The 24,061-nt window shown below is 40.0% G+C and overlaps 1 protein-coding gene across 6 annotated transcripts in view; it reads left to right on the top strand.

Annotated features, from left to right (window-relative positions):
• The window catches only part of OTOA (otoancorin), a 37,754-nt gene extending 19,393 nt beyond the window's left edge, over nt 1-18,361 (top strand). For 3 of the 6 annotated variants that reach the window (XM_085592265.1, XM_085592264.1, XM_085592263.1), the window contains 11 exons: nt 760-950; nt 2,371-2,464; nt 3,579-3,708; nt 6,981-7,168; nt 10,847-11,002; nt 12,380-12,522; nt 12,912-13,048; nt 13,981-14,078; nt 15,942-16,134; nt 17,205-17,294; nt 17,875-18,361. In XM_085592265.1, coding sequence (XP_085448391.1) covers nt 760-950; nt 2,371-2,464; nt 3,579-3,708; nt 6,981-7,168; nt 10,847-11,002; nt 12,380-12,522; nt 12,912-13,048; nt 13,981-14,078; nt 15,942-16,134; nt 17,205-17,272 — 1,398 coding nt within the window. In that variant the 3' untranslated portion in view covers nt 17,273-17,294; nt 17,875-18,361. Of the gene's footprint in view, nt 1-759; nt 951-2,370; nt 2,465-3,578; nt 3,709-6,980; nt 7,169-10,846; nt 11,003-12,379; nt 12,523-12,911; nt 13,049-13,980; nt 14,079-15,941; nt 16,135-17,204; nt 17,295-17,874 lie in introns of those variants that run through there. The other 3 variants (XM_085592267.1, XM_085592266.1, XM_085592268.1) reach the window with 2 other exon arrangements.
• The last annotated feature ends 5,700 nt before the right edge of the window (nt 18,362-24,061 follow it).

The following is a 24,061-nucleotide window of genomic DNA, read 5'->3' as shown; positions in this document are numbered from 1 at the left end:
GGGGATTTATGTACTGTTTCAATTTTATTGTTTGCTCCTTAAGGAAATCTTTTTATAGCTTGTTTAGCAATTTTCCTTGACTCCATGCATGTTAGAAAGTGTTCTCATGAAATGTCCTTGCTGGCCAGGACAGCCTGGAGCTGACCGGTTTGCACCTAGAGCTGTTCCCCTGGGTCCAAGCGGTGCCAGTCCAAGCAGAGCTGTTGTGGCACAGGGAGCTCCATGGGAGAGGTGATGGTAACAGGAGGATTTTGTGAGTTCTGCTGTCTAAGAGCTGCAGCACTCACCAATTTTTAGGGGAAACTAGCCCTTTGATGTAGCTGTGGCTATTCCTGTCCTTACACACAGCACCAGCTGTATAATCCCCAATGTTTTGGCAGCTGCTTGAGAAACTCCTTAGAGCTCAACCTTCCAACAGCAAGAGCTTGGGGCCCCTCTGCTGCAAGGGGCCACGTGAAGGCTGTGCTGCCCAGACAGAACTGCACCAGCTCTGCAGGTGCTGGGTGGTCACATTCTTTATGTGATTCAGTATGGAATAAAGAATACTGAAAGCTCTGGGAAGTGCTTATGAAATATTACCACTTAGATTGGTAAAACAAAAAACGTAAAGTAGTCTCAGCAGAAAATGTAGATTAAGTTGCCAGTGCAAACTGTTGTGTCTTTGTTCCTTATAGCTTAAATGAGTTGTGATGCAGCTAAGTGATACAGGGCAAGAGCCCAGGTTAGGTCTGCCAACAGGGCAAATGCTTCTTGTTTCAGAACAGCTCCATTGCTGATGAATATGATGTTGACCTCCTTGGAAATCTAATCTGCCACTTACCTCCAGCCTTTCTACATGGCAGAATGTCCCTGAAGGCAATGGCAGCAGCCCTACATCAATTCAAACTTTGCCAAGAGCTCAGCCACGAGCAGAAGACTGAAATTAAATACAAACTCCTTCGGTTATATGGGTAAGGTATTGGATACACCACCGTGGTCATGATGCTGGTTAGGCCATGCAAACACCAAGCATTTGATTTGCCCAGATGAACTGCAGTGAAACCAGCACAAAGCAGCTTCTGTCACTGCCCAAGTTCAGAGTCTTGTCCACTAGAACGACATTTCTGTTCTTGTGTGTAATGTGATAACTGTGGAACAAAATACAACCCCAAGGACACCCTGTATGACTTAAGTCCCAGAGGAAAAGGAGGGAAAGTGTAATGTTTAGGGGATGACAGGCAAATAGACTCACTGGCCTGGCAAGAGAAGGGAGTTATGAACAGAGAATGGTGCAGGAACGCAAAGAATGGGAGAATGGAAGTGGGGTACTTGGTGTGCTGGTGTGAGAAGACAAGTAAATAAGTCTGCAAGCAGCTGTGGTAATAGGAGACAGCAGAGAAGAAGCAGAGGGATGTTAAGTTCAAGCATTTGCAGCAGCAGAGTGGGCATTGTGTTGGTTGTCACTAAGGACTCAGATTTGGAGGGCGAATGGAACCTCACTGGTATCAGTCATGCTAAGAACAAAGCCATCCTCTATCTGGCAAGAATATACGGTTTCTGTTTTACATTGTTCTTTGGAAGTATCTTGCATTGGAAAAGGGAGACTGGTTGCACAGTTTCTAACCACTCCTTCACCCTGAAGTCAGTCACTTGATCCACCTGATCACGTTAGATGTTGTTCAGCTGCCAGCTAGTCAGCATTTTTCTGTGATAGGATAGCTGTATGTTCCAGCAGATCCCATCCCTGCATTGATCTTGATACAAATCAGTTTTATTGAATCATGCTCACTGTGCTAAATAAGATTTTACATTATTTTTTATAGTTTAATTTTGAAGATATTTAAACATCCTCATAGTGGAGCAACAAAGCAAATAAAATTGTTTGTGGGGACATGAGCTAGTAACATATTTGTTACTACACTCTTCTATAGGCTCTGTCAGGCTGAAAATAACTTATCTAAGTACATTATTAATTCACCCACCAAATGGGTTGACTGACATTTGTCAGATTTGGATGATGTTTCTACTTCTCTTTTGATAACCAATTTTCAGAATGCTATTGCAATATGAACTGACAGAAAATGGTAAAATTTCTTTCAAAGAAAGAATTATTTCTCCTAGTTCAAACACTGTAACACTAAGAACACTTGACTATTGAGGGAGAGCTCCATCACCACCATATTTGAAGGGTTTTTCTGATTATATTGTGAGTTCCACTAGTGCCCTATGCCCAGAGAGATGAGAAAATGCAATCTGATGCTTATAACAATGAATCATCACATTAGCATAGAATTGTGTTTCCTGTATGAGAAAGTATTATAAAAACACTGAAATTTTAGTATTTTTTTGTAATGTTCTTTAATAATATAATTTTTCAAAATATTTTTTCAGCTCCTCAAATAACTGGACAGCAGAAACAACATTAGATGTTGGACCATTCATAGTTATGTTGTCAAGAGAGGAATTAAACATCCTTGCTGAAAAGGTATGCTTTTATTAAAAAAATTAAATTTGTACCATATATTTTGGAACTTGGATTTGTGAATATCATAATGCAGTCTAAATTAACTAACCTGAATGCTGAACTAGGTAAATAATTATTTTGTCAAGGAATCCTGTGTTAATGTTTCATATATTCTTGACTCCATCAAAGAGATTTCTTCTTGAGAGTAATGTTACTATAAACAATGACTTGCATGTGTACAATGACAATTGTACATTGTCACATAGGGAAAAAGGGGCATTTATAGTGATGCAGACTCATTTTTAGTACTTTACACCTTGCAGTGCTCTTTTCTCTATCCTTCTGCTTTCCAACCATAAAAGTTGTGTTTCTTATCCTTTTATTAATGGGGTCATACTGATCAAATTAGCATTTACTCATGTGGCCCTTTGCCCTGGGGCCAGCATAACACAAGTAACAATATCTGATTTCCTCAGCATTGCACTTTGTAATTTCCTTGCCCTCTTTAGTTAATATAATCTTAATTTTTTTATGCATAGGAGTAAACTATACTGAAGTGAGGGATTCATTCTTCAGCAGAAATATGTGAACACAGTCAGCAGCTTTTCCACTGGAGATAGTGCTTATAATTGACCAGATAGAATAGGACTCATCAAAGGAAAGGAAGGTGTCTAGCAGGGTGGAGGAGAGAGGTCAGAAAAGCCTAAAGAAGGCAAACAGGTCAAAGTTATTTCTCATCATTTAATTGGGTCCCTATCCTCAATTCACATACTTATCTGGCAAATTTAAGACAAGTGAAATGAAGACCGAATTAAAATTGTGGCACTCATTGCTCCAGGAGGGGCTGGACACAGACACCAATCAGCCAGTGCTCAGGTGTTGCCAGAAGCTGGGAGGGCATACAGGTGGGAGAATCACTCAGAATTTGCTTTGTTTCTAATTTTTTCCCCCTCAAATGTATGCCAGTGACCTTTCAGTAGCAGCCAATTACTCTTTTCTGAAACATCTGCACCATGGGACGAGACTGAACTGTTAGTTACCCCTGCTTTGCTAAGGTCTGCACAAGTCTTTCTCCACAAATTGATTTGTTTTAAAAGGGAGAGAAGCCTTATTTATTCTTTCTTTCCTTTTGAAGTTCCCAGATATCATTTTACAAATAGCAAAGACAATTGGACCAGTTTCTTCAGCTGAAGAGCTTCTGTCAGCTGTGTTCGAGTCAGTCTCTAATGGCACTGGCAGCGCCCGCCTGTCTCTCAGCAGAGCTGGTCAGTATTGCACCGGGGGTCTCTTCAAAGTGCTGCCATTTGGGGCTGAGATGGTGCTATTCAAACAGACTTTGTCTCACTTTGTCATCAAATGCCTTCTGAGAAGCTGAATGATAAAAGTGAAGTATTGAGTTCATAAACTTACAGGCTTTCAGGCTAAAACAGTGAGAGTCTTCATTCTGCTGCTCATCAGAGTTGTATAATGCACTAATTGCTGAAACTTTCATTACAAGATTGCGTAATTAAGCGTTTCCTGGAATCCTGAGTGCACAAAGGAAAAAGATGAATTATTTGAATTAGAGGGTTTTTTTAATTTAATTTTTTTTTATCTTTACTTTGTAATCTAATTGAAACCCCTTGAATTAAAAACCTGTGAAGGTGACAAGTTACCATTGAGCCAAAAGATTGCACATACTTAATCCTTTGCCAGACATGAGCATATGGTGACTGATCTGTTCTTAAATCTGACAGTAGTGGCACTGTGTTTTTTCTGTCCAAATGGACAAAGTTTGTAATCATCTAAGAGGTATTTTAGCTAGCAACCAAACTAATCTATTAGAATCTCTGGTGACAAATGGATTATTTTCTTTATATAAGATAGATACTCTGACTATATTCTATTATTATAATAACAACTATTCTTTCTCTGAAATTCACCCAGGCAGAATTTGTAAGCTGTGCCATCCTATGCCATGGAAAACAATCCTGCTGTGGGGGAAGCTTTTGAAAAGCACCAATGGGAATTTAGACCCAAAGATATTCAAGGAATTTAATCTTGCCTGCCTTTGTCTTTGAAAATCTCCCCCTTGGTTCTCTGCCTGGCAGAATAGAGGTTCAAGCTCTCAGCAAGCCCTGAGCCACCCTGGAAATCCATCTGCTTGTATGGCAGGAACTCTGAATGATGTCTGTGTGTCTCTGGGCATGAATTTGCCTCTTACAGTGCTGTATTCATAGGCAGAGAGAGGTGGAGGCAGTTCTGAGAGTTGTGTTTTTCATAGCTTGAAACAAAACATAACCTCAGTTGATCGGAGAAGTCATTACACAATCATCAGGCTCTAAAAAAAGCATGACTCAGCTGGTGAAATAGCAGGGGGTTAGTTCACCTGTATGCCTGAAATTCACTCTTCCTTCAACAAGTAAATCAGCCGATCATAAGTCATATTTCTTTAGACATGGGCCATAGGACTGAAGGTTCAGCAACAGGTATTTCAGTATGCTTGTGTCCCTAAGTGGTTTTTTTTTTAAGCCTCTGGATCTACATGAATCCCAAAGACTTCTCTAATCAGCCCAGCTCATGTCCAGTGCAGTTGCAGAGCTCTCTCATCTGCATTGCAAGACCAATGCCAGTGAAGCTGAGGGTCTTTGTCAAAGGATAACTTGGTTCCAAGGCCATGGAGGCTCCTCAGTCTCCACTTGGGGTCCATGAGCTCAACTGGGGGAAATCTTGGAGATGAGAAGTTGAAGCATTGTTTGTTGAAGGAAATGCTTCTGCAGCCCAAACATGGTATTGAACTTCTGTTATCAAACATAATCTCATCAGCTCCATACAACTCACACAATGGTTTCAGTAAGGAATGAAATTTAATTACTGATTTGTAAATCACTAAAAAAATTGGTATTATGAAAATTACTCCAGAATAACGTTGATGCTTTTCATGCCACCAATGCTATTTTGCATTTCTCACAGACCAGTTGTGAGCTAATTTTAATAACAGTAGCAATTACCAGTTACAGAGTTCTTGCACCTATATCTATATCAAGATTAAAAGCAAAGGTTTTAAGGTGCTTAAGGCAAGATGGAACATGAAAAGCAAAACTAGGGAACTGTGTGTCTGAGATGCTACCAGAGGGCAGTGGCAGTGCTGGAGAAAGAATTCAGGTTTCTCACCACAAGCACGGAGACGTTATAATGTGTATATATATGTTTTTCATCAAACTAAATCTATAGCAAAAGGAACAACAAAGTGGCACCAGGTCAAAAACCTAATTAGTATTTCCCTCTTTAATTGCATCAGTGTATCTTGTGTGTTAAAAATTATAAAATCAATGTTTTTTTTCAAGAACACCTAGTCTTAGGTTTTCATGACTTGGGGAAGGGAGCTGCATTGTGTCTGGATGAGCAGTATTTACATGAGAAAAGCTGACCTTCTGCAGCAAGGGAAAGGAAAACAATGCAGCTTCACAAGAGGGAGGTAAAGGGAGAGCAGAAGATCAGCTGGTACAGTGGAAGCTGAGCAGCATTTTCATTTGCTCAACAGATTCAATCTTTTCAGTGTTCTACCCACTACTGCAGCTTCCTTTGATGCAAATAAATCCCTCCTCTGCCTCCTTTTAAAGTACAAATCTACTTTGTACATCCTCGCTCTAATTTATTTATCTGGGGGAGATTAGCTGAGGCACAACATCTGTGAAATTCATGCTTTTTACTGGTAATGACCATATCCAAAGACATGTAGGGATTATTTGGTCTAGATAATTATTTAATAAGGTTTCTCTAAATTAGTGACAGGAGAGGGAGCAGTAAACAACCACATTAGGATTCTTATTTCTGCTTTCCATCAACAATAGAGGTAGATTATGTCAACAAAGACTAGGATTTGTTAAAACACACTATGGAAACTGTCTGGTTTGATAATGCATAGGCCTGGAACCTGACTGTAAATAAGATTTTTAAAGGCAGTTTGTCTGTCCAAACATTGCTATGGTAAGTGTACAGTCCTCTCGAGATCCTGACATTTTAACAACAGGCTTGACATAACGATAAAGCACCATGCTTCTCTGACACATCCAGCTTCTGTCTTCACCTTGTTTAAATGTCAGGCAAGTCTTACAAGACATATATCTCTATCAGGCATTTCAGAGTGCAAGGACCTCTCATGTCTGTTATGTTCATGTTGAGTTGGATCCACTGTTTGAATGTGATGTTTATTCAGCTGAAGCTCTTTTGGGTGAATTTCCACCAGGGTCATCCCAAACATTTGTATTTCACTCCTGTTGAATCAAGGCTCCCGGCAAATGGTGGCTTAAACTCAGAACAAGCCCTTGCCTGGGTTTTGATGCCTTTAGAGAATTAGACTTGAAAGAAACTTGCAAAATACTGGTAGTTTTATATCCAGAACATTAATAATATAAATATTTTTTAATTCTTCAGTTACAATATTACATCAGCAGCAGTAAATGTTCATAGTCTGTTACTCTCTTAAATATCAATATTGCTTTGATTTATTTTGTTGTCTCTTCAATGAAAACTCTTGCTATTTGACCTTTTTCAGATTGCCTGAGAACCAGAACTCCTTCTTCAAATGAAATCATTAAATTAGGAGAAGCAAATATCTTTTGGTCAGTTCAGGAACTGAAATGCATGGATCCAGGGACTTTTGACAAAAATGTGGAACTTCTTGGGGGTGTCTCAGGTTTTAACAGCTCCCAACTGACTGCCTTGAAGGAAAAAGCCAAGCAGGTAACTGTCCTGTCTGTGAAGGAAAATTAAATCTGTAATTTGATTTGGTGTTATTGAACTATGCAGTTCTAAAATAACTGTGCTATGTCAATGTCACTACAGCCACAAGAATATCTATGGTTTATTGGAAAAATAATGTGAAGTGGTGATAGAAGACTATTGCCCTTGCTTTAGAGTCAACAGGCAAGTAGTTCTGAGCTATTGGCAGCTGGAAAAGTGAAGTGGTTTTACTTTTGAATTACTTTTCTGCTTGCTTCTCACTTTCCTTTCATAAATGTAAAATCAGCAAGCAGTACTAGGGGCTGTTGATTGCCCTGCTGAGAATTAAGCTTGGCATGTTAAACTGTCTGTGTGGATGCTAAATATAGCTTACAGTGGGGTGAACCCAAACTGACTGATAGGCAGTTATTGGCTGAATAAAGCTCCTTTTTCCACCTTCTCACGGGCAGGGACAGATCCATCAGTGGGAAATTTTAGGGAGGAAAAGTCCCACCTACATTTTGTCTTTACCAGGAGCACAGTTGGACAGAGGACTGTGCTGGGGGCAGGCCAGCACTCTGCCTGGGTCTGGGGTATCAACAGAGCTCTGAGCAGCCCTGCCTGAGACAGAGTGGGCTGGCAGAGAAGTCAGGCTTTGCTCCATCCCTGCTGTGGCCATTGCATTTCTCCCTGGGGTGGCCTCTTGCTGCTTTGTGGTTGCCTGCACTGTGAGGGAACAGGCAAATTCCCAAACATACTTTTAATTCAGCAAGAAAAAGCCTTAGGGTGCAGTAAGACAAATTATTCTGGTTGCAGAAAACTCAGAGGTAAAGAGGCTACTGCCCCAACCTGGCTTCAGCTTCCTGTCAGCAGCATCTGCTGGAGGTTATCTGTTCTCTGCTTCCATCTCTGCATGGTTGCTCTGTAATTCCCTTCTGTCAAAATGATCCAACATGTAAAAGTCCTTTTTAGGTTCCATCAGATCATTCTGACAGAATGAGGTTGGGAAGCATGTACAAGTTGCAGTTGGCTGCAAGTAGTACAGAGTGCAAGAGGCTTGGAGACCTGAGGGCTGTGACCTCTGGAGGAAAGCAGGAGCAGAGGCACCATGGGCCTGGGCAGCATCTCCTTAAACCAGCAGCTGCAGTCAGTAGTGGAGCTGACCATGGATTTGGGGTAAATAAGGCCAACTGTGCAATTTTTAGCAGTAAAGCTCAGCTTTTAAAACAGTGGAACTGCAGGTACTTGAAGAGAGGTGGCACTGCACAGATTTCTGAAAACAGATGGTGACTCTGCAGTTGTGTCTCTGCTGCCTTGTTGTAGGAGGACAACTGCAGCAAATGTATTCTTCCCGAGTCACCTTCCCTCTGTCAGCATGGACACGGGTGGGTAGGAAAAGGGGAAGAAATGTAATCCTAGAAGAAAATAAAAGCAGTGCTCCCCTGACATAGTGAAAGCTACTATTCTTTACAGCAGTGCAATATGTTGGTGTACTTACAGAGTGATATCAGTTGTAGGGAAATTGCTAACAAGGTTGATCCATTCACATTTCTAGCTATATTCAAAGACTCTCAGATCTGTAGTGCACTGAATGGCAGTATATTCTGTCTGTGAGTGTTTGTACAGATTTCTGCTAGACAAAGACTGACTTCCTGTATATTAATTTCAAAATGCAATGTGGTGTTACACTGAGCATGAAGCATGAGAAATGAGACAGGACAGGCAAAGCTCTTTGAAATTATGTGCATAGATGCTGTTATGTTATTAACATCGTTGATTAAAGGTTTCATTAAGCCTGAACTACTCATTGTTCCAAACTAATTCAAAAAGTCTAGTTATCAGATTGTATCTTAATGAAAGTAAGAAGCTTAGCTCACTTGTAAGTGGAAGGTCTCCCAGCTCTGCAGCACTGACAGCTGTATGGATCTGTAGTTCTAGGTGAATGAGGACAAAGGAGTGTTTCAGTTTCATGTGTTGTGTTATTTATATCATTCTGCCTGAGATTTCAGCCAGCCCTGTCAGATAATACAATTTATGAAGTATTTCAAATTCTGTAGTTTATGGCCTAGATCGGGAAACAGACACTTGGCATTTTTGCCTGCCTGTGTTTCATGTATCTCTTAAGCTAGAGAATTAAAAGCTTTAAATTGGGCTAATGCTTTTTACTATCTATTTGCTTTGGAAAAGATTGAAATTTCCCAGACTTAGACCCTTTATGACACTGTAAAACCAACATAAAAGATCTGGTGGAAGCTCAGTTGGGAGGTACAAGTCCAGCAATGCATCTCTTAAACAAATCCTTAACCTGAGGGTCATAGCTGGGAAAAGCAGCCTGGCAGCTGAGCCTGCTCTGTGCTGGATGTGCACAGCACAGAGCCTGCAGCTCTGTGTAAGGAGTACTTAATTTCAGAGATCCAGCTTCCTGAGCTGTACTTTTATATTTTCTGGAGATTGTAGAGCTCCATGTCTATCTGATGGTGCAAACACTATTTAGTAGGCAACTGCAGTGATGCTCTTCAGCAAGTCCCCACTAGCTTTGTCTTTTTTAGCTTTTTGAACAAAACTTTAAAAATGGAATAAATATTTTTTACTCAGATAGTAGCCCAGCCCTGGGCTTTTAGTTTTAATTTTCTAGGTAGAGTAGCAGCATGATGTTGTACTGGAAACCTGTCATGTATTCACTGACACAAAGCAGAGTTGCTGAAGTACTTGAGAGCTTTAAAGCAAGCTTTTTTTAAAATGTGTGCCTGTCTTGTTTAAGTCACTTCCTCCAGCCAAAATCCAGTGTCTTTTTCTGTAAGGCAATTGGCCACATCTGGGGAGATACTGACCACTGTCTACAGTCTTCTACCATTGTCAAGGAAATGTAATTGACAGTTCTGGCCTCTGAAAATTCAGCTCTTGATGGACTTGTATTATTCTTTACTCAGGCAGAACTTTTTCTGATACCAAAATTTCCTTTGGGCTGCTCGGCGACAGCTTTTCAATCACTGTCACTTTACATGAACAAAGTTAAAAGCAGGGGAAGTCGTCAGTTTAAATACATTTGTACTGGTTTAGAAGAGCCTCTGCTTATTTCTTTGGATTTTTTACAAAACTTTAACAAATTTAACTGTATCTGTACAAGCGCTTTTGAAATATTTTTAATTTTAACGTTGTATGAACACAATCTAGAAATCAGAACTTTAGGAACTGGTTCTTTGTATTTCTTGATTCTCTACTTTGTCTTTCCTTGTCAGTGACTGAGTTAGGGTGGCTGATCACAAAAGGAACTTAAAGTCAGTCCCCTGGAGCCATTGCATCTGGGTAGAAGCCTGGGTAGTGCAGGTGCTGCTTTCTTGGCAGTATAACAGTGTGGATCTAGGCATAGATTCCCATTTTTATTGTTCTTAGTGGTTTTGCTCCTACAGCCACACTTCCAGCAGTTCCTATTCTGACTCATCCACAAGTCCAAGCAGTAAAAATTGCAGCATTTTTAGATGAACTAATCATTATTAGTGTAGAACCTCAAAAACCTTTACAATAGCTAATAATTATTGATGTAGAACCTCAAAAACCTTTACAGTACCTAAGCTCTGCCTTTTGTGTGCAAAGAGGAATATTCAGGTTTTAGGACTTTTGAACCAAGAGGTTTGAGAATGATGAATATAGAGGAAGAGTCATAATAATCCAACAGATATTAATGACTCTCATCTAAAGGTCTGGGGTTTGCTGCCAGACTGGAGAAGTTACCAAATCATCTCCCTGGGCCGCATTGCTCTGGCACTCACTGAACAGGAAATCACAGAGCTGGACCTGCACTCCATCGACACAGTTTCTGTTCTTAGTCAGCAAACAGGGTGGACTTTTACCCAGGTGAGTGAGTGAGTTACTGAATGTACTCCTGCTGAAAGGCTCTGGATTCATGCCCTTTGGGACTCAAGTCCTGGAATTGTCTAGAAAACAGATCCAGAGACCCACACTACTCCCTGCTGCTTTTCTGCAGCTGTGAGTCCAGTGAAAATGGCCAGCACTGGTGTCTGCCTGGCTGGGGCTTCCCTGGGGAGGAGGCCAAGACAGCACCAATCACTGGTAATTGGGGTGGAGATGAGTGTGTTCTTTAGCACTTGTCCCCGAAGCAGTGGAAAGAGGTCAGCAGCTCCTCTCACATTTCTGTCCCTGAGATAGACACTCCTGCTAGGAGTGCTGGTCCTTCCTAAGGACAATCACAGAATAGGTAGTGTGCCCCAGCATCCATTGCCCTAGAAGCCCTTTATTAGCAGATACACTCCTCTCATGTTTCTTTCCTTGAATAACTTCTAGTTATGTCAATGGGACTTTCATAATAAGAGTTAAAAACTTTTATTTATATATGCAATTGGCAGCATATTTCTGACTTGGTAGCCCATACCATTAGGGCTCTGTTGCTCCACAGATGCTGGCATGGTGGCAGTTTTGGCAGAATATCACAAATCTGTTTAATAGATTAATGTTCTGAAGGGCACATGGGAAGATTTTATACAGAGCCAGTTTGCTTTTGAGGTTTCCTGCTATCAGTAAGAGGAGTTAGTTAAAAGAGATTAACCCTGCTGAATTTCAGTTGTCTTAAAACTTTGGCAGCTAGTTAAGCTAGTTATTTGAAGCTCAGCATTGTGGATAGTTTAGGAAATCTTGAAAGATGATTGTTTCTTTCACTGGCTTTGGAGGATTCCTTGGTGACATGCTTGAGATGGGCTCAGTTTTTAAAGGGTTAGTTTAAAATGAGCACCATCCTAAATTGGTTTGCAAAGGCACTTTGGTACCAATATCCCATTCATATCTGAAAATGAATCCTTGACACAGGTCACCACTCATATATGGCACTTAAATGAGGCAAGTCATCCTGAGTATTAAACATAATAAAATTACATGTTGATCCCCTAAGTTTTTTATGCTTTCCTGTAGCAATTCAACTGATTCTGTGAGTAAATCCAGCACCATTTCTTCTGGTGAAGGCTTTCCTTGTGACCTGGCAGAAGATGTACAGAGTGTTTTTACACCATTTGCATTTAGCAAGTGGTGGGTAACAGTGCCCTGTTTTAGTGTCACATGTAGGTGGTGACAGTGCTCCTCCTGAAGGCCATGGCCATACACTGGGGAGGCTCAGGATAGATATTTATGCTCCATAGCTTCTGGTAAGATTTTAAGCATCTAGTAACAAACCCTTCAATTATATTTACCCTGTTCATGCATACTATCTTACCTCTATTGCAGGCGAGAGCTATTTTGCAAAGTTTTCTAGATGACTCTGGCCAGACCATCAGCACATTAAAAAGTTTTGATTTAGTTGGATTAGGAGCTGTTCTCTGTGCATTGAACTCCACAGAAATCACATCCATAAGGACTGTTGAATTCAGGTACTGTATTTTATATCTAATGAAATATTTATTAGTAACTCTGTTGATAAAATTTATTGTGCCTTTTTTGTTCCATCAAGATTTTCAGAGCCTAAAGGACACCTTTTTACATTTTAAATGCTTTTAGAAAAGCGGAAGGCATGCAGCAGTTGTTTAAAACATGTTATTTTATAGTCTTCCTCTGCCATTTATATCCCACCATTTAAGTATTGCATCAAGAAATACAGGTTTTTGCTTTAAACGTGAAATGTTTGTATGCAATTTGTGCACATATATTTTAAATTGAAAATTGGTTTTACAGTCTTCTTACAGCAGGCTAAGTATATTCCCGGCCTATTTAGTACTCCATGTAAATGCAGCTTGTAATGATGACCTTTTGCCCTTTGCAGTGCTGCAATTGCAAGAATTGGCCTGTTGTTTTGTAGCACCCCTGTTCTGAGGCAGTTTAAGAAGATGACAGAATCTGTGTTTGGTGCTGCTACCAGCTGGAATGGCTCTATTTTACAGGAAATTGGTACTATTGCAGGTAACAAAGCTGCAACTCCAGATGGTGATGGTTGTGAAGCATAGCTATTAAGAGATGGATTCACCTAGCTGGGGATTTTTCTAGACTGTCAAAAGGCATTTCTTCCAGAGGGGAGTCACCTGCAGGGACAGACATCCAGCAATTTCAGAAGCACTAAGAAAAAGTCGTGGTATGCTCTGTAAGGTTCTGTCAGTCTGGTCAAACTGACCTTGGAAAGCGCAGCCTGAAGTTACTTGGGTCCTGTAAGCTGGAAAGGGTAAATCAAGAAAGGCAAAACCAATCAGGGTTCCAGATCCATCACTCTTTGTGAACCAGGCTGTGCTCTGCTGCCCAAGTATCCTGCCTGGAAAGGATGGGCTGGCCAGGGAAGAGGCACAAGGAACAGAAGTCTCTTTGGAGACTTCTCCAAAGAGTTCTTACAGCCTTGGAGATCTCCTGATCTAGAGGTCACTCCCAGTTTTGCTCCTGAATTTGTTTCCCTGTTATTGTTCAACTGCACATTAAGCTGTCATAATTTTTAGTATCCTCAGTGCTTGTGGCAATGATTCCCCACCATAACCACCTAAGTGGTGAAGAAGTCACTCCCATTGTATGATTATGCTCCGTAACCATGGATCAGAAGAGACTGAATGAGCATCATTCTGTAATAACATTGCTTATGATTTTATAGGCTTTTATAATTTTCTTTTCCAAGATAAAGTAATTTGGGTAGAGTACATTCCATCTCAATGGCTAAGGTCAGAGAATTTGTAGTGCTGAAATTTAATGAAAGAAACAAAACATAGAAAGAGCCAGAATTTCCCTATATAACACCCTGGAATAAATAATTTATTATATACTTTTATAATGGCATAAAGTTTATATTACCTTAAAAATAAATTTAATAAAAAGAACATTAATTGAGTTTTGTTTCTATTATGTGGGTTTTTTAGGTGGTTTGAATGAGGATGAATTAAAAGCTTTTGATAAAAGCTTGATGCCATATTTCCAGCCATCAGCAATAAGACATATACCTCCTGAAATTTTCCAAGTAAGAGCTTGATTACTGAAGAAGTTACTAAATTTCTATTTGTTTTACTCTAGTATAAATAAACTGCAGCACTGATTTATAGGTTTTGGGTTTTGGCAAAAAAACTTCTGTGGTCTGTTAAGTGAGAGACTATCAAGGATCTGGAATATTAATTTTCATCTGTATCGTCTGTATTTGTGATGCCTATGAAATATGCTAGACAAGTTTATTCATCCTTCAGAATGCATCCCAAAGAAATAGCAAGTATCACAAAACAGGAAATGGATACTGTATCTTCCAGCATTTTAGTCAGATCTGAATTTTTGTTTCTGTTTATTAACATTTGCAAGGATGCTGTAATAGCTACAGATTTGTCTGCTGACTGTGCAAGGGCTGTTTTATTAACCTAAAATCTGGCACCATTCTCCCGAGTTAGCTCTGAAAAACAGATTGTGCAGGCAGATACAGATCAGAAAGGAATTATATCTAATTAAAGCAGTACTGAATGTGGACCAGAAATTAGAACAGGGATCCTGAGATCATTGCCCCTTACTTTCTTTGACTTAGTGAGAAGATTAAAACTCTGCCTGGGCTGGTCTCTCTCAGATGCTCAGGCAAGCAATGTACTTATGGACAGTTGAGCTAAACAGAGAGTTAACTGTGTCAGCTCCCATAAATTAGAAAAACTCCTTGAGCACTAACTGTGCATAGTACTGTTGACAGTTCAGATAAGCCTGAAATGTCATTACAGAAACTATTTCTTTGCAAAACAGCTCTATATTGTCCTGTAGAATTTCTAACAAACATTTTTATTAGTAAGAGTAGTAATGATGCTACAAAAAGTGATTAAAAAAAACCGGGTACCTCTTTTCCAAAGAGTGTCCTATATTTGAAAGATTCAAAGAAGATTTTGTTTTTACACAGGCTTTTCATGGACTCATTTTGCAGCTGTATAAATTATTCAGGTTTTGATTTATGAAAAATTACATTGTATTATGGATTTCAAGTGAGTTAAGAAGATGTTCAATTCAAAATGTCTGAACCTGTAGGTATTTCCATGAGTTTGCTGAGTTCAAACCAGCACACCATTTGGTAGACAAGGAAAAATGGGCAAGGGTTTGCTGCATCATCTGACTTGCAAGGGGGATTTTGTCTTTCCAAAGTAGAACCTGGATGCAGAACTATTGCAAGAAAAAAGGCTTGTTATGTAGGAGGGTTAAAATGCTTGTGACTGCAGAATGTTAGCTAGAACTAAAGCAAATAATGCTTAAATAAATCTCAATAATGCAGGCTTTACAAATTGCTTAATTGCTATATGATATAATTACTGTGAGACTATGATTGCCATGTTTAATTTTTAAATTTAATATGAACAAACTGGGAAGATTTTCAATCTTAAAGAGAAAATTAAATAATAAGATTAAAGCATGGGGTCTTTTCATCTCATTGCTCTACTGCTAACTGTAACCAAAGGTCAAATGTAGGTTCAAGTGAGGTTGCTTGGGAGCAGATATAAGAGGAAATAAATGGAAACACAAGAGGTTGCACAACACCATCAGTCTTTGAACAAATCAGAAAATAAATGGCTGGAAAATTAAACTCCAACAATATATTGTAGAAGTCTACAATACAGTGCTGGCACAGAAAGCTTCTCAAGCTGTCAGCTTCCAGCATCAAAGAGAAAGGTGACAGATAGATGAGTGGTCAGAGAAGTAAATGAATACAGAGAGTTCTTTTAAGCTCTATTGAGCTCTTTTATGGCAACACAATGTTGAAGGCTAATGTTCTTCATTCCAAATGCAAGGCAGTGCTGACTTCTGATTCCTTACCTGCCTTCTATAATTGACAGCCTAAACCAATTTTTCTGTCTTTTGTTCCTCCCAGGCATTGTCCCCAGAGCAAATAGCAAACCTGGGCCCTGAGAACGCCGCCATGGTTACAGGATCACAGCGGGAGCATCTGGATGCATCACAGCTCCAGAGCCTGGGGCTGGCACTGGATGGAGCCAGGAGCAGCAGCCCAGGGACACAGAGCACTGCAGGATCTCCCCAGGAGGGGCAAACCCCAGCTCCCAGTGGTGAGTGGAGTCCTCCCTGTTCCTGCCTAGGGGAAGGGCACACACCAGGGTCAGGCCTCTAGTCTAAGGGTGGGTTACAGTGAATTTACTACTGAACTTCTACAGTTGTGCCTCAAATCACATGCCTGACCAAGACAAACAGCCAGGAGGATGCTGCATTTACCTACAGCAATTTACCCACAACAAGAGGTAATGGAGGAAGACTGTCAGATGGCATTAGCAGCTGTCTAGTAGCATTACACTGTGCTAAGCACTAGCTTGTGTAAAAGGTAATCTGAAATAGTCAGCTTTTCCCTCTCCTTTCCCATATTCTTTGCCTAAATTTAAGGCAGCATCTCTGGACCTTCTACATACAGCAGAATGTTGTTTGCAGAGCTGCAAGTGGGAAAGAAGGTAGTACTGGGGTGGATTAGCATCTTTATCCAGACTGAAGGACCATTGAATAGTTTTTCCTGCCATTCCCATCCTATTTGGAATTAAAGCTTATTAGTATCTATACTTCAGTGGTTTAATCTTCTTCATATTTCAGTTTATACTGGGCAATGTCAATGGATGTGTTACAGTGAGAGAGTTTGCACACAGTCAAGATAATGTTGAGAACTTATCCCTATCAGACAGCAAAAATTGTTGCTTCCAGTGACACCAGCAAGACATAAGCTGTTGGAGGAGGAGAGGGAGGGAAGCTGAAGTGCTGAAATAGGAGTAAGGGGCACTAAATTGCCATGATGCCCTTGCTGGAATTAGAGCAGGCCTTCCCAGAAGCACCTGGGAAGTGCTCTTAGCCAAGCTCCCTCTCACATATGACCTGTTCCTTCTGGAGGTCTGCCAAAGGGAGGAGTTTTCCGGGTAAAGATCACCTGAGTTGTTGAGTTTCTCGTCCATTGTTCCCAGCTCCCTATGAAATGCTTCTCTTTGGAGCTGTGTACATTAAACTGGAAGTGATATCTCTTGAGAGCTGTAACTAGGATTCAGCTGTTGGAATTTGCTGCACCTCTTTGGGGTGGTGTAGATAAGACTTCTCGGACTGAGCTGTAGTGTGACACTAAGAAATAAAGCCCTCTGCTTTCCAGGTGCTCCTTGTTTGAGTGGTTTTGGCATCTGGCTGTGTGCTGTGTTTACACTGCACCTGCCTTTCTGAACGATCAAGGGCTGAGCTTGAGGTAAGTTCTATTTTCAGTTAGAGGTAAGTTTGTAACAGGAGCACAGATCACCTGTAACAGGGAAGAAGGACTGTGGAATCCTCTTCCTGCTTTGAATGCAAAGATAACAATTCTTGAATAATTTTTCTGTGTTACAAATGTGTCTTGAACCTTGGTTAGACTATCTCTGAATCTAATCAAGGGGAAAACACTTTATCTTATCTTTATTGTAAAGCCAAACATAACAAAGGTATATTTAAAACTCCATGTAGCACAAATCATTTACTGCATTGTTTTGTTTTTTTTTTGGAACATGTTCTTGGTTTTATTCTGTGTTTTACCCATTCTAGGATATTTATAAGATTTTATTTCACAAACAGATCTATTTAGTAGAGTGCAGTTATGTGAGTCAGTTTAATTGCCATTAACTTTGATTGGTTTTTAACATTTTGACAGGTTAATATTTAAGAAGCACACTGGTGGGCTTGAAGTTTAGATTCCAGTTAGGCAAACTAAATGCTTAAGTATTCTACTTAGTCATTAAGATTGCAAAGCAAGGCATGTCAAAAGACTTAATATTTTCCTTTGCTTTGATTTTCAGTGTCCTGGAGCTTACAACAGAGATGCTAGAGATAAAAGAGTGTCAGCTCAGCTTGAACAGTAGAATCAAGAGGCTCTGACAATTCTGAGTGCAGAGTGGTTAAATTCTCACAAGCAAGACCCTCATCTGTCATCATTATGAGAACTATCTCCTCTCCATATCTTTACCATTAACAAGTAACACAGTATCCCTGCAAATACTTCAAGTTAAAAATTGGAAATTACTTATCTGTCTCATGAGAAATGTAGGATTGTGTGTTAGGTAGGAACTTGAATTATAGGGGGGACAGGTAGCAGAAGACTGTTATTTGATGGCTGATACCCAGTGCTTTTTACATGGGCTAATTTGGTCACACTGTTGTGTCCTTTTGTTGGGTTTTCTTTTGCTTCAAGTGTACATTCCCTGGGGAGGGGCTATCCTTCTATGTGGTGTAGTAGAAACTGCACTAAAAGTTACTGCTGTTACAATAAAATAGCTTCATCTCAGAGCTGCTGGTTTAAATCCTCCTCAGACAAGAAGTGATAACAGGCTCTTAGAATTTAAGCACCTCTACAAAACGTAGTTTCCCCATGGCTGTTTGTATTCAATATAGAACTGTTGACACTGAGGGCATTGGCAATACTGTGAGTATTTCATGTGACAAAATGCACCATGGAAACTGCTTATGTTCATCAAGAGACAGTCCTTTCACTCCAGGTGGGGTTGAAGTGTACATCTGGGAATACTAAGGGGAAGCTGTTCACTGGGCCTATGCACTACTAGGACTGTCAATCCAGTATTTTCCACAAGACCTAGAAAAAGGAATTTCTCCTAATTATAAACCATAGATATTTTCCTGTGTTTTATCAGTATATGATTTAAGTTTCCAATTTAGCTTCTCATGCCTCAATATTTCCTAGTAATTAGCTTCTCAACATTTTAAACAATGGGAAGAAAAACATATATTAAAAATCCTCCTCATGTGAACATACATTTTGATGTTGTTCAACATGATTTTAGACCACAAACACATGGCACAGTTTTCCATTTTGCCAGTGCAAAAATCTTATGTTTTCTAGACAAAAAAGACAATGCATGGAGTGAAAAGTTTAGCTTTTTTTCATTCAGAGTTGTACTGTAGCAAATGCCCTTCAAACTGTAATTTGTATTTCTTTATGGCAAACATTACATCTGCCTTCTGGCCTGAAAGTAGAACTGAAATTTTTCTCATGTGGGGAAGCAATTGGAGTGGGAGGGAGGGAGAGCTGGAGGGAAGAGCCCAGCAGCTGCTGGGGCAAGGTGAATGTGAGCGCTTGCTGCAGTTGGGAGTAACAGTTCCCACCACAGTCCCATATTCTGGAATTCCTGCAGCAGCAGGGGCTAACTTGATTCTCAGGGCTTTGTTATTGGCAAAGTAGGCAGTGAGAGCAATTTCTCACCCCCTCCTTTTCCTCTTCCCCCTTCAGCAATCTGCTGCTTTGGGAACTGCCTTTGCCTATAACTAACCCTGGCAAGTGTGACATGATGTTATAGATAATACTGCATGCTTTAGTTCTGCATTTTATAAGCAAAGAATTATGATTGCTGCAAACTGCCTGGCACTTTTTTCTCTAATCCTCATTGTAAGATTCTAGCTTCTCCAGCTGTGTTTCCTTTTCTGCATGTGAACAAGAGATTGAGACATATATTTAAATAGAAAAAAGTTTGTTTTATTAATCCCAGCAAGTACATGCAAATGTCCACTAAAACCAAGTGGATCAAATGCATTATAAAGATTTATCTGTGTTTTCACATTAGAAAGTTCTGCCTCACTCAGATATAAAAATACTAAAAGGTTTTTTGATTTCTAGAAATTGCCTGTCTTGAAGTCTGTGTGCACTTCTGAAGATGCAGGAGAGTGTTTTCATGTCAAGAAGATAGTCAGCATTTCCAGTTCAGCTGCTTAGTTTGGATACATGACTTAGCTCTACCAAGCCCTTCAAAAATCTATATAAGTTGAAAGTGATCTTCTTCTGTCAATATACCTGGGAGTGATTCCATTTGCAATTATGTGAGTCAGAGTTTAGCTTTTAATTGGAGCAGGAGTGAGTTCTTTGTTTTGTGCCATCTGTGCTGTAATTTCTTTAAAGCACAAGTGCTTTTAAATTGCTGAACTGCTTGATTATTTATATATTTTATTAAATTAATAATGACATTAAGAACTTTGACATTGCATTTACGTTTGGTCAAGAGCTTATCTATTTCTTACAAGAGTAGTGTAGCAGGGGTAAATGTAGAGGACCGACTTAATGTTGTACTGATTTCACTGTGAGATTGCAAATCCTGTTTGGTTCATGAGATGGTGTGAGCATTTTGGATGGCAAGTATGTAGAAAAGCAATTTTACTCCTGCCGAAGTCCCTCTTGTAAAGGTCACTGGTGGAAAAGCCCATTCTACAGAATCTGGGATTCATTAGACACTTCCATCAAAACTGTTGAAACATAATTTCTGTGGGAAGAATAGATGGAGAGCAGAGAAAGGCATAGAGAGCACAACTATACTCAGTGTGTAATCTGTGTGTGTGACCTGCCATGCATTCACAATCCTGCACGCTGCCAGAGGAAGCTGAAACGTGCACACTTTACTTCCATGGAACAAACCACAGAACCCCTCAGTGCAGGCGTCTGTCCCTTCTGCAGATGTGTATTGCATGCAACATGCACGTGATCACTTTGACTGGAATGCATTAATGGGAAAAATGTCTCACAGTCCCTCTCTTTTTGCATGATCAGGATTTTGGGGAAGAATATACTACAGAGAAATGTGGTATAAAGATTTGATTCCTAAAGAAATGTTGCTCTTTGTAGATGTGGGTAACATTTGTTTAAACCAAGCTTAATTTCTCCTACATTCTTTTTAGTTCTTTTAGATCTTTGAGAAAGAAAAATTGTATTTGTACATAAATCTGTTGTTGAATATAGACCATGGTAATAATTGTATCTGCTTATTGTGAGAACTGCAGCTCTCCTCTCCATTTGTGACCTTTCTGATGGTTGCTGGGCAGTGGCATACATCCTGTGGGATGCACATCAAACCATCCAGCTGCTGACAGTCACAGCTCTGGAGTAGGCCTGGCTCCTCTGAGTGCTTTGAGCCCTGTGACAGGTGACCCTGTCCAGCGGTATGTGAGAGGAGGAATTTCATTCCTGTGATTGAATGTAGGATCCTTCAGAAGTTAACAAATGGCAAGAAATACTTTTGTGGGTTTATTACTTCAGTGCCTGATACCTTTATGTTCAGAATTGTATTTAGAAAAGAGAAAAGGGCTACTGATTCTGGATCAGCAGGAGAGAAGATATCCCCATGACCTGGTACTGAGGTAAATGGCACATCTGTGGTATCTCTAAATCCCCGAAAGGAAGAAAACAACTACCCATCCACAGTGTCTGAAAAGTGTCCCTGTTAAAGCTGGCATTATGGCTGTTGTCAGGTTTTGTACAGTGCATGGAATGTTTGACTCTCAGTGATCTCAATCTGTCACATCACAGCTAACCAGCTCCTCAGTGTGAGGCTCTAAAGATACTGTTAAAAAAAAAAAAAGGCAGCCTTCCTTAATTTTAAGAAACCCTTTATGCCTCTCTATAATCTGCTCAAATATTCCAGAGGCAATTACGTACTGCATTATGGCAGATTTAGCTTATCACTTCACTGCTGTGCCTAGGGATCATCACCCCCTCATTTACTTTCCAGTAACACAAACTGCAGCCCCATCATGTTAGGCTGGGCCTTTGTCAGAGTCCCACTGGCTGTCCCCTTGGAGAAATGTGAGACATTGCTCAAGGTGTGCCAGCCAAATGCACCTGGGGCTAAGGGAGAGGCCTGACTCACTCAAATGACACTCAGAAAGAAGCAAGGAATCAGCAGTCACCTGGAATGTGTCACTTGAGCAGGTAACTGGCCATAGTGCACCGTTGGTATTTTGGCTCACGCTGTGTTGTGGTTATAGATACCACACATTGCTTCCCAGTGGGACACTGCCAATTTCCCCACGGCAGTCGAGGAACAGCTGTCAAACTGCAGCACCTTGCTCCCCTGTCATGCTCTGTTCTCCTTAGAAGTAAGGATCAAATTTCAAATAATCTTTTCCTCATTTTTTTTTTTTCTCTAAAAAGGTTGATATTCCAGGCTGGTACACAACTTTAAGCAATGGGGTCTCTTTATTTCAATGAAAATGTTTACATGTTTTTGATAAGTTTGTGGGCTTTTTGGTGTGTGTGCTTTGACTTGTTTTTTGGTTTTTAAGCAAGATCTGTAGGCATGGGATGAGGAGAGCTAAGAACCTTATAGTCCTGATTAGTAAAATATTCTCATCCATGCTGTATGATGTAGGACAGCCTTGGGGACTGTTTACTCCAGTGCTGTTGGAAGGGAGGGATCTGACTTCCTTTTCCAGTACGGCAGGAGGGCAACTGGATAGAAAAGACAGGTCTGCAAAGAATAAACAAAAGTACTGTAAGTTAAATTTCTTCTATTGGTACCCCAGAACATTTGGAATTGGTCCTCAGAAAGAGTATTTCCTACATTGTTATACAGCATGCTGTTGGAAAGTGCAGATAAGTAACAAACAGATCTGTGTGCTATCCAGGTCTCCATAATTTCATACTTTAGTTAAGACTGTGATCCATTAGCAGAACATCTTTCCATATCTTTCTGGCTAGTCCTTAGACAGAGAAATTATGAGACTACATCAAAGACCCCACTGGACCTTGCCTGGCATCAGGACATGGAGGAGATTTGCACCATAGGATATTTTTATCAAAGTTCACATCTGGTTCTTTATTTGTACCCAAAAATAGCCAGAAAACATATTACATTTTTTCTGCAATGAGTAGAAAGCAACCAATGTCCATATGTCTCTTCCTGCCCCTTTCTCTTCAGCATCAGTCTGCTTTTCCAATCCGGATTAATGAGAGGATTTTCTTGCCCTGATGATGCAGGAGCACAGGCATGTTCAGAGCACATAGTCCAAGTGACTGAACACTGAAGTATTAACTGGAGAAATTGTGATTGATGGATTTCTTGCTTTGCTGGCAACAGTATAACATTTATTTTCTAATGTTTTGGCTGGTATAATTAGCCTTACAAATACTTAACATCTCAATATCTGTAAACTTCTCTTTGAGGGACAAAGAGAAAAGGAGAGAAGCCAAAAGTAAATTCCTGTATGAGAAATATGAAAACAGTGGAAAATGCTAATCTGTCACAGATGCAACAGGGGAATATTTTCTGGTAGTGCTTTCCTTGTTAATTTTTAACCATTGTATATGGAAGTGAACTATATTGATTTATCAAAGAATAGCCATTGCTATAGTTAAAATCACACTAATTTGATGCACAAGCTGAAACTGCCCTAGGTCATGTTTAATTGGGGCTTGGCATGTTTCAACATTTAATCAGATGTCAGAAAACAACATAGATCACAAACAAGTTCTGAGTGTTAACTGCATGAACTGAGCAGTGGGTTGAGAGAATGGATGTCAGCTCTCTGCCTTTAATGTATCTATAAAATAGATTTCAGATATGTACCTGTCAGTGTTTTTATTATCTACTTTTATTTCAGTATTCACCCTTTCAGAATTGTTGAGATCTGACATATTAAATGTTCACATTTCAGTCAAGCAGGCTGGTCCAGCCAGAGCTCTAAGACACGTCTGTGTTTTCAGACCTCACATGTGTGCAGTGATGGAAGTGCCTCAGCACTGCAGCTGTTGATGTTGTAGTTACGAATTTGCACTTTCTCCCCTCCTGTTGCAGTTGGTACCACACATCTGGGGAGTTCTGCCAAACGCTGTTGTCTTCAGTACAAATTCTCCCAGTACTATATTTGAGTTTTTAACATGTATCCTCAAGAAGGCAACTCACTGGTGGTTACATCAAACATTATTTGATGCTAAAACTTATTCAATATCTGTTTAAAATAATTATTCTGTTAGAGTTGAGAACTATAAAACTTTTCAAATGCAACATCCAACCTCTTAGGAAGTGGTAAGAGATACTATGGAGCTTGTCAAGGAGTTGTACTGCTGTACTTGTAAACACAGTGTTGTAAGAGGACAGGTTTTGATTCCTAATCTCTGAAAATAAGTAAATTTGTTTTTGTCACACAGTGAGTACTTACTAAAAAAGATAAACTCAATAGCAGATATCAGTTCTCCCTTCTCAGGATTAT

This window comes from Lonchura striata, chromosome 14, assembly GCF_050655825.1.
Source record: "Lonchura striata isolate lonStrDom1 chromosome 14, ASM5065582v1, whole genome shotgun sequence".
Classification (NCBI taxonomy): Eukaryota; Metazoa; Chordata; class Aves; order Passeriformes; family Estrildidae; genus Lonchura; species Lonchura striata.
This window is presented reverse-complemented; position numbering and strand designations above follow the sequence as displayed.